Genomic DNA, 17,900 nt, shown 5'->3' on the forward strand with positions numbered 1-17,900 from the left:
TTTATTATCATAACGATATCATATTCTACATCAATATTAGCGCTGCACTCGCTGTGTTGTTTACACTTTTCTTTTTCTTTTTTCTGGTGTGGGAACATATAACAGTGCTTAGTGGCCAGCTTTTTACTGACACTTTTTTATTTTACCTCCAGTAGTTTATTGTAAATAGTAGTGTGGTGATTACCTATGATACTAAAGATCGGCATTAATAAACATTGATGGATTTCAGTGACAGGCCCCCCCATGAACAATGCGCCTGTCTGCTGAGTTCATCTCCCCATCCCTGCACTCAGTGCACTGATGCGCACTGATTGGCAGCACTGATTGGCAGCACTGATAGGCAGCACTGATAGGCAGCACTGATTGCCAACACTTCTGGGCACTGATAGGTGGCACTGATTTGCAGCACTGATGGCCACTGATAGGTGGCACTGGTTGGCAGCACTGATTGGCAGCACTGATGGGCACTGATAGGCACTACTTGGTGGCACTGATAGGTGGCACTAATTGGCAGCACTGTTTGGCACTTATAGGAAACACCGATAGGCAGAACTGATGGGCTCTGATTGGCACTGATAGGTGGCACTGATTGACAGAATTTAGTGGCACTGATTGGCAACACTGATGGGCACTAATTGACAGCACTGATGGACAGCACTTACGGGCACTGATGGGCACTGATTGACAGCACAGATGGGCATTGATAGGCCGCACTGATGGGCACTGATTGGCACTGATAGATGGCACTGATAGGCAAAACTGGCAGGACTGATGGGCACTGATGGTACTGATTGGAAGCACTGATAGGTAGCACTGATTGGCACTGATATGTGGCATTGGTTGGCACTGATAGGCAGCACTGATTGGCAGCACAGATGGGCACTGATAGGTGGCACTGATAGGCAGCACTGATGGGCACTGATTGATGGCATTGGTTGGCACTGATAGGCAGTACTGATAGGCGGCACTGATTGGCACGACTGATGGGCACTGATTGGCAGCACTGATAAGCATTGATAGGCACTGATAGGCAGCACTGATTGGCAGCACTCATGGGCACTGATAGGCAGCACTGATTGACAACACTTCTGGGCACTGATTGGCACTGATTACAGTATTTACTAATACAGTAAACACAGTGCTAAAAATATGCACTGTCACTGTACTGACACTGGCAGGGAAGGGGTTACCACCAGGGGCGATCAAAGGGTTAAATGTGTTCCTAGGGAGTGCTTTCTAACTGTGTGGGGAGGTGCTTGTACTGAGGGAAGACAGAGATCCGTGTTCCTGCTTAGCAGAAACACAGGATCACTATCTTCCCTTGTCACAGAACGGCAATCTGCCTTGTTTACATAGGCAGACCGCCATTTTGCCTCTGTGTGCCCCCCCCTGCCCCAAAGCACCCCCCCCATGTTGAGGGCATGCGGCCTGGTACGGTTCAGGAGGGGGGGGCGCTCACTCCGCCCCACCCCCTCTCCTGACCTGCCGGGCTGTGTGCTCGGATAAGGGACTGGTATGAATTTTTGGGGAACTCTGATGCAGTTTTTTTTTGTCATAGGGGGTTCCCCTAAAATCCATACCAGACAGAAGGGCCTGGTATGCTCCTGGTGGGGGAACCCATGCCATCTTTTTTTTTTTAATTTGCCGTGGAATTCCTCCTCAAGATCATCAGAGCACAAGTCGCATGCCAAAGTCGGATCAGCTAGGACGGCGATCCAACTTCAGTGATATTCAATGGGCTGAAGTAGGATTAACAAAAGTAGTGCAGGGACTACTTTAAAGTCGGCATGAATTGAAGTCGTACTAATATGAATGGTTGTCATTGAAAATCATGGGAAACGACTTGTAATGCGACTTTGCAGTCCCAAGTCGTAGGATAAGTCGTACAAGTGTAAAAGGGGCCTTACTCTATGGGGAAGCAGCTGTATGAACACAGCCGCAGGTCCTAATTTGACAGGCATGTGGGTGCAGGTGTATGGTGTATGCACAGACAGTGTGCATTCAGGTGATCCACACCTGTCAAATTAGGACCTGCAACTGTACAGCCGCTGCGTCCCCATAGAGCAGTGGTTCTCAACTCCTGTCCTCAGGACCCACTAACAGGCCAGGTTTGCAAGAAAACTGAAACACATCACAGGTGATATCATTTGCTGCGCAGTGACTGCAGTATTCTAGTCTGCATCTCTCCAAGGTAATACATAAAATCTGGCCTGTTAGTGGGTCCTGAGGACCGGAGTTGAGAACCACTGCCATAGAGTAACAGGCGGCTCCAGCTGCATGAAGAAACCACTCATTCACACAGCCAGAGTATCTGTGTGAATGAGCTCCAAGCAACCCATTCAAATGAATTGCGCTGCTATGCAAGCACCCTGCAACCATGTGCAATGCAAGGTTGATGATTAGCATGAAAGCACATGTGAACAAGCCTTTCATTATTTTTTACTATTTTTTTTATCTTTATTACGTTTTTTTTAACATGCACATTTTCACTTAGGGGTGTACTCACTTTTGTTGCCAGCGGTTTAGACATTAATGGCTGTGTGTTGAGTTATTTTGAGGGGACAGCAAATTTACACTGTTATACAAGCTGTACACTCACTACTTTACATTGTAGCAAAGTGTCATTTCTTCAGTGTTGTCACATGAAAAGATAGAATAAAATATTTACACAAATGTGAGGGGTGTGCTAACTTTTGTGAGATACTGTGTATATATATATATATATATATATATATATATATATATATATATATATATATATATATATACTGTATACATACAGAGGCCCTGGAGAATAACATGGCGGTTGTTGCAATTTTTTTATGTCACACGGTTTCAAACGCAATTTTATTTGGGAAAAATGCACTTTAATGAATTAAAAAAAAAAGAAAACACAATATGGGGATCCTTGGCTCTGTAGTGATGGTTTTGGGCAGGGCTGGTACAAGGATCACCCTAGGCGATACCTAATTTTGCGGCCCCCCCCTGGCTGCGCCCCTGACTCCACTTTACCCTGCCCCTGCAACGCATGTGACCTATCTGACCCCTACACTGACCCCCTGACACACCTACCTGACACATACACTGATCCACCTGACTCCTACTTCCTGCACCACTTACATTACACTGACCTACCTGACCATTACACTAACCTACCTGACCATTACACTGACCTACCTGACCCACCTGACCATTACACTGACCTACCTGACACCTACACTAACCTACACTACTCACATTACACTGACCCACCTGACCCCTACACTGACCCACCTGATCATTACACTGACCTACATGACACCTACACTGACCTATGTGACACCTACACTGACCTACGTGACACCTACACTGACCTACGTGACACCTACACTGACCTACATGACACCTACACTGACCTACCTGACACCTACACTGACCTACATGACACCTACACTGACCTACGTGACACCTACACTGACCTACATGACACCTACACTGCCCTACCTGACACCTACACTGACCTACATGACACCTACACGACCTACGTGACATCTACAGTGACCTACGTGACATCTACACTGACCTACGTGACACCTACACTGACCTACCTGACACCTACACTGACCTACGTGACACCTACACCAACCTACCTGACACCTACACTGACCTACGTGACACCTACAGTGACCTAAGTGACACCTACACTGACCTACCTGACACCTACACCAACCTACCTGACACCTACACTGACCTACGTGACATCTACAGTGACCTACGTGACACCTACACTGACCTACCTGACACCTACACTACCTACGTGACATCTACAGTGACCTACGTGACACCTACACTGACCTACCTGACACTTACACTACCTACGTGACATCTACAGTGACCTACGTGACACCTACGCGACCTACGTGACACCTACACGACCTACCTGACACCTACACCGACCTACCTGACACCTACACGACCTACGTGACACCTACACCGACCTACCTGACATCTACAGTGACCTACGTGACTATTACACTGACACATACACTCACCCACCTACCTGAAACCTACACTGACCCCCCTTCCTGACACCTACCTGACACATACACTGACACCTACACTGAACCCCCTTCCTGACACCTACCTGCCACATACACTGACACATACACAGACCCCCTTGACTTCTACTTCCTGCACTACTCACCCCCCCTCCCCTCCCCCACACAGCTCGGTGCAGATCCATCCTCCTCCTTACCTCTGCTCTTTGTGGCTTCATCAAACATCGTCAGGGCTCCCCTCAGCACTGGGTGTGCAGAATTGCTTAGGAGTCCCCTCCAGTGCCATCCACCCGCTCCATGATCTCCCCGCTGGGGCCAGGCCAGCGCCATCCACCCGCTCCATGATCTCCCCGCCAGGGCCAGGCCAGCGCCATCCACCCGCTCCATGATCTCCCCGCCAGGACCAGGCCAGCATCATCCACCCGCTCCATTGTGTCCCCGCTGGGCGGGAGGTCAGCTAACAGACACTGCACCTCCAATGCTCCCATCTCCACCAAGCCCCACCCCTCCGCTCCGCTACACACAGCACCACACCAGAGGGACAGGCTGGAGCAAAGGAGTCCCGGAGCGGTGGTGAGTATTTATTGTGTGAGGAGGTGTCACAGCGCAGCGTGGTGCTCAGCGGGACACATGGGGGATAGGTGGCGGCACACAATGGATGTGTTCCTGGCACTGAATGGGGCGAGCGATCAGGAGAGGAGAGCCAGCTCACACACGCCTGGAGCTTCCCCAGGACAGAGGCCGTGGTTGCACCCTAGGCGGCTGCCTACTTCGCCTAGTGGTAGCGCCGGCCCTGGATTTGGGGGTACATTGGATATTGGGCTGTATATACATGTTTATGGGAAACAAGAACGACCCTGTAAAGAAACATGTGGAATACTTACCTTTCTAAATATTTGTTAGGTGAAATGTCAGCTGTCTTGAACATCTGGGGCACTGCTGCTCTCTGATCCCTGCAGATGTGTGCATTAGCCCTCCCAGGTGCTGTGGTACCTCCCAGAGACTGCTGTCTTCTAGTGATATAGTTATCATTGGACGGGATCCCCCCCAATGGGGGATACACCCTCCTACACACTGAAGATAAGAATATTGCTTTTCTTCTCCCCCAGGTCTCCTATGGATGGTCGGGGTCCGGTCTGCCTTTCCAGATACAGTGTATGTGAAGACAGGGTCAGACTTGGGTCTTTGTGACATGAAGTGTCCTCATAGGTCCGGTGTTCTTCAACTCTTCCCACCCTGTCAAATGAGCCTCGCCGAGGTCCATTGTGACAGCCTGAAGGTCGGAGGTCACCCGGAGCCCCGATTCCAGTTGAACATGAGCAGCGGGTGCTGGAAGATGAGAGACCTCAGGAAGGAAGATTCCTGTGAATACATTGTTTGGTATCGCCCACACAATGGCCGGCATCAACTGCGCCATCTGAGCTCCACACACATCTCTGTACTAGGTAATTTACTTTCTTCAAGGGGAATTTGGTAGTAACCTCTATAGTTTATCTACTGTAGCTGAGCAACTCCAGGCAAATTGTAATGATCAGCCTTGAACGTTCATCATCTGACCGTTGCTACTAAGCACTGCAGCTCAGACCCACATAGTACACACCTACCCTAATCATAGAAGTGTCCAAATAGACTGCTGGACGTTCCGCCTGATAAGTAGATAAATCTGTTTCCTCATATTGCAGCTTACCAGTCAACTGGTAATCCTGCAAATGACTTATTTCCTCTCATAGGTTGGCCATACTTATTCATTTTGTGGTATCTACAGAGCAAGCCATGGTTATCACACAAGGTGTACGAACATGTCTTCTTCTGTTCATCTCCATTAGGTGTAAAGAGGGGGAGGAGGAGTCCTTTTTAAGGCACTGTATATCTATTCTAAGTTGGAGTAGTACTGATTAGCTACTACAACCTAATCATTTTCCCCATTGCTTGGGCATGAGTAATGCAGGGCTTGAGATAGAAGTAGACATGTTCAGAACAAAAAAAATAGTTTAGTTAAATTTAATTTCAAATCAATTTGTTAAGTTACTAATTTCGCTTCTTTGCATTTGTAACTACATTAATTTCATTAATTTAATTTTTAAGTTTTGCTTATTTGTTTTTGACTGGATTAGAATTTTTTCAATGGATTTGGACTTCGAATCGAAAATATCGAATTGATCCAAATTCATTGTGAGGAATAGCTGGTTCTATTCTATTTAAAGCAGGAGTCTTGCAAATTTTTTTTTAAAAAGTCAGCAGCTACAAATATTGTAGCTGCTGACTTTTAAAATGAGGACACTTACCTGTCCAGGGTCCAGCGATGTCGGCACCCGAGACCGAACTGTCCCTTGGTCCTCGGATGCTGCCCCGCCATCTTCGGTAAGGGAATCAGAAAAAGAAGCCTTGTGGCTTCACTTCCCGGTTCCCTACTGTGCATGCGCGAGTCACGCTGCACAATACGAATGGTCCCTGCTGTCTCTGGGACCCGTGTGTGTCCCAGCAGACAGCGCTGGGGGACGGGAAGTGGCGTAGACTCCCGTTGGATTCTATGCCGGAAGTGGGTGCAAATACCTGTCTTAGACAGGTATCTGCACCCCCCTCCCCCCTGAAAGGTGCCAAATGTGAGACCGGAGGGGGGGAGGGTTCCGAAAAGCGGAGGTTCAATTTTTGTGTGAACCTCCGCTTTAAAATTAGAATTTTGGATCATGGTTATATTCTATTTTTTTATATTCTATTTTTTCTATTCTATTCTTTTATTTTCTACTCTATTCTATTAAAATAATCAGAATTGTATACCTATTCTAATTCTCGCAATTATTCCAGATCCGGTTCCCATCTTCAACATCTCCAGTAACTTCAGCCGGTTGGGTGAGGAGATGGCGTTGAGTGTCCAGTTCTCTGGAGAAGAGAGCGCTGTGACCTGGGAGGTGGACGGGGAGCCTCTCCCTGAAAGATACCGGCTGATAGATGACAATAGGACGCTGATTATCCCCAGTGTGCAGAGAGACGACACCGAGAGGAGATTCCGGGTCAGGATCACCAACCCGGTCAGTGAGGAGATCCGGGAATACCGGCTGGAAATTGGAGGTGAGAGGTGCAATTATTGGGGTAATAATCTGATCTGTATAGAGAAAGCATCCTTGAATCGATTTTATGAAAAAAAAAATTAAACCAACATCATCAGCATTGACACAGCCCTCATAAATTCTGACTGTATTATGCTTAACCATTTCAGCCCCGGAAGGATTGACCCCCTTCCTGACCAGAGCACTTTTTGCGATTCAGCACTGCGTCAGTTTAACTGACAATTGCGCGGTTGTGCGACGTGGCACCCAAACAAAATTGACGTCCTTTTTTCCCCACAAATAGAGCTTTGTTTTGATGGTATTTGATCACCTCCGCGGTTTTTAGTTTTTGCGCTATAAACAAAAAAAAGAACGACAATTTTGAAAAAAAAAGCAATATTTTTTTTACTTTTTGCTAAAATATCCCCAAAAAATATATAAAAAGACACATTTCTTCCTCAGTTTAGGCCGATATGTATTCTTCTACATATTTTTGGTAAAAAAAAAAATCGCAATAACCGTATATTGATAAGTTTGCGCAAAAGTTATAGCACCTACAAAATAGGGGATAGCTTTATGGCATTTTTATTATTATTTTTTTTATTAGTAATGGCGGCAATCTGCGATTTTTATTGTGACTGCGACATTGCAGCGGACAGATCGGACACTTTTGACACTATATTGGCACCGGTGACATTTAAACAGCGATCAGTGCTATAAAAATGCATTGATTACTGTGTAAATGTTAATGGCAGGGAAAGGTTTAAACACTAGGGGCGATCAAGGGGTTAAATGTGTTCCCTCAGTGTGTTCTAACTGTAGGGGGATGGGCTCACTAGAACATGACTGGGAGCAGTAGATCCCTGTCATGTTGCTAGGCAGAATAGGAAAATGCCTTGTTTACATCGCATCGCATCTCCCAGTTCTGCCTCTCTGTGTCACGATCGCGGGCCACCGGTGGACATTGAGTCCGTGGGGCACGCTCACGTGCCCACGTACGGGTACGCCCATTTGCGCAGCCGTGCCATTGTGCCAACGTATATAGTCGTGCGCTGGAAGGCAAGCGGTTAATAAAGTGATTTCCTATGATTGTCAGAGCCCTCTAGTGGCCATAATGTGGTATTTTTCCTAAATTTTAGCTATTTCAGGAAAAATACAACATTATAGTCACTATGGCTCCGACGATTATGGGAAATCACTGAATTAAACAAAATACAAACAAAATTTGTGAGGTTTGGGTGAATCCTTGTGACAACAAATTTTAAATAGACGCTTTAGCGTGATTGTGACACCAACTGGTAACATTGTGACATGTTGTCTCTCTTTCTCTGTTCTGCCTTCAATCAGGGATATTACAGGTCAGTGTAGAGTTTATGTATTATTCATGCAGAGACATGCTTTATATTGCATGGTCACGTACTGATACATTGTATATTTGTTGTTGTGTAATCCTGCATACAGATATCTTCTATACATTGTATTTTTTTGACAGAGACTGATTCATTAAATGGAAGATCAAGAGTACCTATCCTTGCTGCTGTGGTCTGTGTTGGGGTGATGACTTACCTTATCTATCAGGTGTGTAATCTTTCCATCTCTTCTATTTAATCACTGTGGTGTCCAGTGGCATCTCCAGCTTTCATATTTAGGGGGGCACAGGGACAAAAGTAAAAGTAAGGGGGCCAACTATAACATGCAATAATATATATATATATATATATAAATAGATATAGATATAGATATAGATATAGATACAGATATATATATATATATATATATATATATATATATATATATATATATATATATATATATATACACACATATATACACAGTGTCTTAATGTATTGGTGGTTGCAGAGAAGTGGAAGGGAGGACAGAGTAGAGCAGCCAGGTGTGGGGGGGGAGGGTGAATGCAGCCAGGTGGAGGGGAGGACAGAGTGGAGAAGCCAGATGGAGGGGAGGACTGAGTGGAGCAGCCAAGTGGAAGGGAAGACCAAGTGGATGCAGCCAGGTGGAGGGGAGGACAGAGTGAATGAAGCCAGGTGGAGGGGAGGACAGAGTGGATGCAGCCAGGTGGAGGGGAGGACAGAGTGAATGAAGCCAGGTGGAGGGGAGGACAGAGTGGATGCAGCCAGGTGGAGGGGAGGACAGAATGGGGCAGCCAGGTGGAAGGGAGGACAGGGTGAAAACAGCCAGGTGGAGGGGAGGACAGGGTGAAAACAGCCAGGTGGAGGGGAGGACAGGGTGAATACAGCCAGGTGGAGGGAAGGACAGGGTGAATGCAGCCAGGTGGAGGGGAGGACAGGGTGAATACAGCCAGGTGGAGGGGAGGACAGGGTGAAAACAGCCAGGTGGAGGGGAGGACAGGGTGAATACAGCCAGGTGGAGGGAAGGACAGGGTGAATGCAGCCAGGTGGAGGGGAGGACAGAGTGGAGCAGCCAGGTGGAGGGGAGGACAGAGTGGAGCGGCCAGGTGAAGGGGAGACAGAGTGGAGCAGCCAGGTGGGGAGGGGGAGGACAGAGTGGAGCAGCCAGGTGGGGGGTAGGACAGAGTAGAAGCAGCCAGGTGGAGGGGTTACACAGTCACACCAGTGATAAGGGCCTGTCCCTCTATGGAAGCCTTCATCCCTGGTCCCCACATATTTTCCATTAGCCCTTAATGTGGCCAATAGGAGCAGGGATTGCTGGGCGGGTGAAAGAGAGCCACTTGGCTCGAGGAAGAGGAGCAGAGGTGGAAATTCCCCGCAGCTGCCACTCTGTCTGTGTTCCTTCACAGAGCCTGTCCGTTTCGGCACCGCTACCCTGTGCCATGGGTCAGCTGCGGCTGATGGAGGTCAGCACCCGCTACCCAAAAAGAGGCATTTTAATTGGGGGGGCACATGAGGGGGCACAGTATAATGTTGTTGGGGCCATGGCCCCCTCTGCCCCCCCAGTGACGCCACTGGTGGTGTCAGCCTATATATGGGGCCTATTGCTGGAAACAGAAGGCTGAATTGGATGAGATTACCATGGAGCACCAAGGTTGTCTTTTTTGGGGTGGGAATGAATGTGATATATATCTGGACCCCACAAGGATGGAACATAAGTCTGGTCGGGGCAGTGACACCGGTACAGATACAGCTGTGTAGGTGACACTCCAAGGCTGTGATTGGGGGAGTAGAAGGGGAAACACCCCTGAGCAAAGTTTGAGAAATGCTGACCAATGGTAATAGCTATTATATGGGAAGATCGGCATTGGGATGTAAGGTCTATAGACAGAAGCAAGTTTGATCTATATGACTGGCCTGCTGCATTCTGAACACAGGAAGTCAGCTGCTTGGCAAGGGGAACATTCAGCGATCGCTTTGCATTTTATCAATAAGTTCAAAGCATTCTCTAATTCAGAGATCCCCCAACCTTTTTGGCACCAGAAACCCATTTACCGGAAGATAGTGGCGCACCGAAATGAAAATTCTTGTGCTGTGACCGAAAATTCAGGATGCACTTGGCCGAAAACCAAAAAAAAAAAGGCATTTAGTTAAAGCAGAGGTCCACCCTAAAAAAAATACATAAACACGCTCCTTAAAATAGATTAAAAAACATTTGAAAAAATCAATGTTTTAATTACCAGAAATGGCTGTTGCTAGGCAGATCGTCCTAATCTGCCACTTCCTACTCCGCGGTGCTTGTCCTCCTCGCGTTGTCTCCTGGAAGATGGGGCGCGATGTCTTCTGGGACATGTGTGTGTCCCAGTAGACAGGCGTCCAGTAACAAAGCGTCGCGTGACTCACACATGCGCAGTAGGAAACGGGCAGTGAAGCTGCAAGACTCCACTGCCTGTTTCCTTTCGTTAGGATGGCGGCACCGGCACCCGATCCGGTGGGCGGATTGGCCTTGTGAGGGGGGGGACATCGCGGGCTTGCTGGACAGGTAAGTGTCCCTATTAAAAGTCAGCAGCTACAGTGTTTGTAGTTGCTGACTTTAAAAAAAAAATACGGCCGGACCTCCGAAATAATGTGGCTGGTGTTTTTGCATTGAAGTCAGTGGGACGCAATATTGCATTGACGACACTAGGGGGCGTTTTTGCATTGAAGTCAATGGGACTTGATTTTACATTAAAGTCACTAGGGGGCATTTTTGCATTGATATCAATAAAACGCTATTTTGCATTGAAGTCGCTAGGGGGCGCTTTTGCATTGAAGTGACTAGGGGGCGCTTTTGCATTGAAGTCACTAGAGGGGGCTTTTACATTGAAGTCACTGGGACGTACTTTTGTATTGAAGTCAATAGGGGGCGTTTTTGTTTTGAAGTCAATAGGATACGATTTTGCATTGAAGTCAATGAGAAGCAGCATTTTTTCTATTGGCAAAACGCAGATAATCCTATTTTCAGACGATAATTTTCGGTAGCCGATATATCGGTGTATCCCTGACAGAAGACAATTGTCCCACGGAAAGGGGGGGCAGTGGTTTGGGTCACTGGGTTGGTGTCAGGATCTGGATGATTCCAGCATTTATTGTGTACTTTATTTCTATACAAGCAAGCAGCAATCCTCTCCTATGAGAATGGAGGACTCCAAGTATTTTTCTGATTACAGTTTGGACACTGTAAGTTGTGGTAGTTCCCTGAATATTGGAATGCTGCCTATACAGCAATGGTGACAGCAAGACCCCGGTCGCCAGTGTGGCCTAACATGGAAGCTGATCTGTGCACACACAACACCTGATTAGGGGCCATGAGCAGTAGATTTCTCATTCCTGTCGAATCTCCGACCTTTATTGCATAATCACATTGGTCCAGCTTGGCACAATGTAAAAACACTATATTGTCAAAAGTATTGTGACACCTGCCTTTATATAACTATAACAGCTTCAACTGGGAAGGCTGTCCACGAGGTTTAGGAGGGTGTCTATGGGAATGTTTGAACATTATTCCAAAAGAGCATTTGTGAGGTCAGACACTGAGGTTGGACCTGGCCTCCCAGTCTCTGCTTTAATTCATCCCAAAGGTGTTCTATTGGGTTGAGGTCAGGACTCCATGCAGGCCAGTCAAATTCCTCCACCCCAAACTCGCTCATCCATGTCTTTATGGAAATTGCTTTGTGCACTGGTGGGCAGTCATGTTGGAACAGGAAGGGGCCATCCCCAAACTGTTCCCACAAAGTTGGGAACATGAAATTGTCGAAAATGTCTTGGTATGCTGACACCTTAAGAGTTCCCTTCACTGGAACTAAGGGGCCAAGCCCAACCCCTAAAAAGCAACCCCACACCATAATCCCCCCTCCACCAAATGATTTGGACCAGTGCACAAAGCAAGGTCCATAAATACATAGATGAGTGAGTTTGGGGTGAAGGAACTTGACTGACCTGCACCTCAACCCAACAGAATACCTTTGGGATGAATTAGAGCGGAGACTGCGAGCCAGGTCTTCCCGCCCAACATTGGTGCCTGACCTCACAAATGCGCTTCAGGTCAAACATTCCCATAGACACACTCCTAAACCTTGTGGACAGCCTTCCCAGAAGAGTTGAAGCTGTTATAGCTGCAAAGGGTGGGCCAACTCAATATTGAACCCTACAGACTAAGACTGGGATGCCATTAAATTTCATGTTCGTGTAAAGGCAAGCGTCCCAATACTTTTAACAAAATACAGCAGTGTATATGCATTCCATACCAGTGGGACCACTCTGGAAACTGACTGTAGTTGGCGCTACTACAGTGATGGCCTTGATCTTCCAGGGTCCTCTGAAATATTTTCGTATAAAGTACACGGCAGTTCCAAAATATTTTCCTTTGTCCTCTCTCCATAAATCCGTGGCAACTTCTACATCAAACTTGGGCGTACTGCTTCGCCTCCCCATGCTTAGTGTCATACTAGGGTTCCTTGACTCTAGTTTTCTTCCTCCATGAGTGCCTTGGGGGTCCTACCCCAGGGGGAAGCTCTACAGATTCCCTATGTCTCATATGCAGCACAGTGGTGTAGTGGATAGCACTTTCATTTAGCAGCAAAAAGGGTCAAGGGTTTGTATCCCAACCATGACACCTCTGCCTGGAGTTTGCATGTTCTCCCTGTGCCTGCGTGGGTTTCCTCCGGTTTTCTTCCACACTCTAAAGACATGCTGGTAGGTTAATCGGATCCTATCTAAATTGACCCTAGTGTACGTATGAATGTGAGTTAGGGACCTTAGGTTGTAAGCTCCTTGAGGGCAGGGACTGATGTGAATGTACAATGTACAGTCAGGTCCATAAATATTGGGACATCGACACAATTCTAATCTTTTTGGCTCTATACACCACCACAATGGATTTGAAATGAAACTAACAAGAGGTGCTTTAACTGCAGACTTTCAGGTTTAATTTGAGGGTATTTACATCCAAATCAGGTGAAGGGTGTAGGAATTACAACAGTTTGTATATGTGCCTCCCACTTTTTAAGGGACCAAAAGTAATGGGACAATTGGCTGCTCAGCTGTTCCATGGCCAGGTGTGTGTTATTCCTTCATTATCCCATTTACAAGGAGCAGATAAAAGGTCCAGAGTTCATTTCAAGTGTGCTATTTGGAATCTGTTGCTGTCAACTCTCAATATGAGATCCAAAGAGCTGTCACTATCAGTGAAGCAAGCCATCATTAGGCTGAAAAAACAAAACAAACCCATCAGAGAGATAGCAAAAACATTAGGTGTGGCCAAATCAACTGTTTGGAACATCCTTAAAAAGAAAGAAAGCACCGGTGAGCTCAGCAACACCAAAAGACCCGGAAGACCACGGAAAACAACTGTGGTGGATGACCGAAAAATTATTTCCCTGGTGAAGAAAACACCCTTTACAACAGTTGGCCAGATCAAGAACACTCTCCAGGAGGTAGGTGTATGTGTGTCAAAGTCAAGAATCAAGAGAAGACTTCACCAGAGTGAATACGAAGGGTTCACCACAAGATGTAAACCATTGGTGAGCCTCAAAAACAGGAAGGCCAGATTAGGGTTTGCCAAACAACATCTAAAAAAGCCTTCACAGTTCTGGAACAACATCCTATGGACAGAGGAGACCAAATCAACTTGTACCAGAGTGATGGGAAGAGAAGAGTATGGAGAAGGAAAGGAACTGCTCATGATCCAAAGCATACCACCTCATCAGTGAAGCATGGTGGTGGTAGTGTCATGGCGTGGGCATGTATGGCTGCCAATGGAACTGGTTCTCTTGTATTTATTGATGATGTGACTGCTGACAAAAGCAGCAGGATGAATTCTGAAGTGTTTCGGGCAATATTATCTGCTCATATTCAGCAAAATGCTCCAGAACTGATTGGACGGCGCTTCACAGTGCAGATGGACAATGACCCGAAGCATACTGTGAAAGCAACCATAGAGTTTTTTAAGGGAAAGAAGTGGAATGTTATGTAATGGCCAAGTCAATCACCTGACCTGAATCCGATTGAGCGTGCATTTCACTTGCTGAAGACAAAACTGAAGGGAAAATGCCCCAAGAACAAGCAGGAACTGAAGACAGTTGCAGTAGAGGCCTGGCAGAGCATTACCAGGGATGAAACCCAGCGTCTGGTGATGTCTATGTGTTCCAGACTTCAGGCTGTAATTAACTGCAAAGGATTTGCAACCAAGTATTAAAAAGTGAAAGTTTGATGGATGATTGTTAATCTGTCCCATTACTTTTGGTCCCTTAAAAAGTGGGAGGCACATATACAAACTGTTGTAATTCCTACACCGTTCACCTGATTTGGATGTAAATACCCTCAAATTAAAGCTGAAAGTCTGCAGTTAAAGCACATCTTCTTTGTTTCATTTCAAATCCATTGTGGTGGTGTATAGAGCCAAAAAGATTAGATTTGTGTCGATGTGCCAATATTTATGGCCCTGACTGTATATGTAAAGCGCTGCGTAAATTGACGGTGCTATATAAGTACCTGAAATAAATAATAAATAAATATGCTGCTGGATTCAGCACTATTTTCCCATAAGACCCCGCTCTCCTTCCCTGCAGGGAAAAATATATAAAGAGGAGGCTCACCCCCCTACAACTCCCAGGGGTGGGGCTTCTGCTTACATACTGAATGGAAGAGAGAGCACAGTGACAAAGTGAGCGCATTCTTAATAATAATATTAATAATAATAATAATAATAATAATACATTTTATTTATAGTACCCTTTACATCAAAAGATCTCAAAGTGCTACAGGTTAAAACAAAAAAGTAAAATAAGCAGTTTATACGATGAAATGAACATCTAAAATAGTCAAAAAGCTTTGCTAAAAAGAAATGTCTTAAGACCTTTTTTTAAAACAGTCCGTAGATTGAAGAGCCCTTAAGGTGTCAGGTAGGGTATTCAACGGGCGCGGGGCAGCTGCACAAAAGGCTCCATCTCCCGTTTGTCCTGAGTCTAGTTCTGGGTATATGAAGAAAGGTTGAGTGAATGGAGCGGAGGGGACGTGTTGTGTTTAGTGGTTTGAGAAGTTCTTTGAGGTGGGGGGGGGCATGTCCATGAATACATTGGTGTGTGAGGAGGGAAACCTTGTACTCAATCCTAGTGGAGATAGGAAGCCAGTGGAGTGAATTAAGAATGGGGGTAATGTGCTCATGTTTTCGCACTCTCATCAGGATCCTTGCTGCAGAGTTTTGGATGTATTGAAGCCTCTGCAGACTCTTTCTAGAAATCCCAATGAGAAGTGCGTTACAGTAGTCCAGTCTGGAGGAGACAAAAGCAGTCACGGGGGTTGAGGTGGGAAGAAGACTTGTCAGTGAAAGTGATTCTACATCTGAGAAAAATCAGGTCTGTCCCCTGTGGGGCAGGGCTGTGTAAATCCTGGAACTGGGTGAACAAAAAGAAAATTCTTTGACAGATAAGACAGCTCCTATAAATCGTCCTTGTAATGGAAGAATAGGGATATCCTGAGTAAGACACCTGATTTGCTTTATATTTTCAGTGCTATCGTAAAAAGGAGAGCCAAGATCATCAAAGTCCTGAGATTCCTGAACATGAACCTCTAGGTGTCACAGTGAATGGTCATGGGCAACCCATCCAGAATGGATCCAAAGCCACCAGAGAGAATGGATTCCAGTCCAGCAAAGAGAATGGATCTGTGTTGGACAAGGAGAATGGATCCCACTCCGTTTAAAGTGATGTTTGTGAACATACTGTATACAAGTTTCTTTATTTTACTTTACGTTGCACTGTCAATACTCATAGATGAGGGGTGGACTATACAGTACAGAGGTCCCCTTAGGTTAACTCAGGTTTGTATCTATGAGCCCCCCTTTTTTAAAGGGGTTGTAAAGGTACATTTAAAAAAAAAAAAAATAACAAACATGTTATACTTACCTTCACTGTGCAGCCCGAACCTGGTCTTCTGGGGTCCCTCGGCGGCTGTTTCAGCTCCTCCTCGCAAGCATTAACCACCTTAATGTGAGCTCCCTTGCATGGTGGTGAGTGCTTGCGGGCGCGCTCCTGTGATACAGCCGGCGGCTATAGCCGCTCACTGTATCACTCGGCCCCGCCCCCCAGCGCGCCGCGTCATTGGATGTGATTGACAGCAGCGCGAGCCAATGGCTGCGCTGCTTCCAATCCATCCACTGTAGCCAATCAGCGGCCAGGGTGAGCGGAGGAATAGCTGTCGGGAACGCGAAGCTGACTTTCGAGGCGTCAGGTAAGTAAAACGGGGGGGCTGGGGGCGGCGGTATTGTCAGAAGTTTTTTCACCTTAATGCATAGAATGCATTAAGGTGAAAAAATGTTTACCTTTACAACCCCTTTAACTTTCTTAATTTCCATTAGAAGCACAGTGGTCCTCACTGTTAACCAATAGGAAGGAGTGTTAGGAAAATTTTAGCAAATAGCTCGTACATCTCCCATGCTAGATTTAAGCTGAATGGACAGCAGCCACCCTAAGTAAGGAAGGATCAGGAAAAAGGTTTGACGGGAGATCTTGCTTTAAATAATAAAATCATGTCCGTGATCTGATCTGAGGACTGGTAATAGAGGCATATAATATAGAACAGCCCTCAAAATTTCCACTCGCCTGCTTGCATTTGGTGAGTGGAAATTAGCTGAGGGCGAGTGAAGAGCCGTATTGGACGGGGGGGGGGGGCAGGTGCTGCCAGCATGCATGGTTGAATGGGAGACGATTCTGCAAACAGCCAGAAAACTGTGGGGAAGGGAGAAGAGAGCAAGAGGAGAGCCGGACGGATCACACAAAGAGGGGAACTCCTTTGTCAACAAAGTCCCGCCTCCTGGACCAGCTCCTATGATAGACAGCACATTGGACCAATGCCGGGAAATTGAAGTAGTGTGATGTCTATAATAGGAGCCTGTCCAGGAGGTGGGACTCTCTGTGTGATCAGGCCAGCTCTGCTCTTCCTCTCCTCTGCCTTCCCCACAGTTTCCTGGCCGATCGGTTAGGGAAGAATCGGCTCCCATTAAGGCTGCGCTGATGGGCACTGGTAGGCTGCGCTGATGGGCACTGGTAGGCTGCGCTGATGGGCAATGGTAGGCTGCATTGATGGGCACTGATGAGGCTGTGTATAAAACAGAACACTGGATTGCGGCACTTAGGACTTTCATGCAACTTACACTTCCAATTATTTATTTCATCAGTATATTTAAAATGCCCAAACTAAAATTGGGAAAATAAACAAAAAATAATACAAGGGCATAAGAGGAAACAAAAAACACCATATTGTTGGTCCGGAAAAAAGAGCCCAGTAGATTGTAACAACATATATCTTCCTCTAATGCAGATTAAACAATAAATGGGGTATCTCCCACAATGAGGGGGGCCTCAAACAACGAGTTCTAATTTTATACTCTACATCAGTGGTCTCCAAAC

General features: G+C 46.4%; 1 protein-coding gene across 1 annotated transcript; it reads left to right on the forward strand.

Annotated features, from left to right (window-relative positions):
• The first annotated feature begins 5,153 nt into the window (after positions 1-5,153).
• LOC141130141 (uncharacterized) lies at positions 5,154-16,335 on the forward strand. Its single transcript, XM_073618091.1, has 4 exons — positions 5,154-5,482; positions 6,843-7,106; positions 8,577-8,662; positions 16,003-16,335. Exons 1-4 carry the CDS (start codon positions 5,158-5,160, stop codon positions 16,192-16,194), a joined length of 867 nt encoding a protein of 288 aa, XP_073474192.1. The 5' UTR covers positions 5,154-5,157; the 3' UTR covers positions 16,195-16,335.
• The last annotated feature ends 1,565 nt before the right edge of the window (positions 16,336-17,900 follow it).

This window comes from Aquarana catesbeiana, linkage group LG02 (assembly GCF_042186555.1).
Source record: "Aquarana catesbeiana isolate 2022-GZ linkage group LG02, ASM4218655v1, whole genome shotgun sequence".
Classification (NCBI taxonomy): Eukaryota; Metazoa; Chordata; class Amphibia; order Anura; family Ranidae; genus Aquarana; species Aquarana catesbeiana.

Bases quoted from the DNA above. Each gene is read 5' to 3' on its own strand.
- LOC141130141 (XM_073618091.1), top strand. From the start codon at position 5,158: ATGGTCGGGGTCCGGTCTGCCTTTCCAGATACAGTGTATGTGAAGACA. The intron at 5,483-6,842 runs GTAATTTACTTT...CAATTATTCCAG, and splicing joins CACACACATCTCTGTACTAG to ATCCGGTTCCCATCTTCAAC. The intron at 7,107-8,576 runs GTGAGAGGTGCA...TTTTTTTGACAG, and splicing joins ATACCGGCTGGAAATTGGAG to AGACTGATTCATTAAATGGA.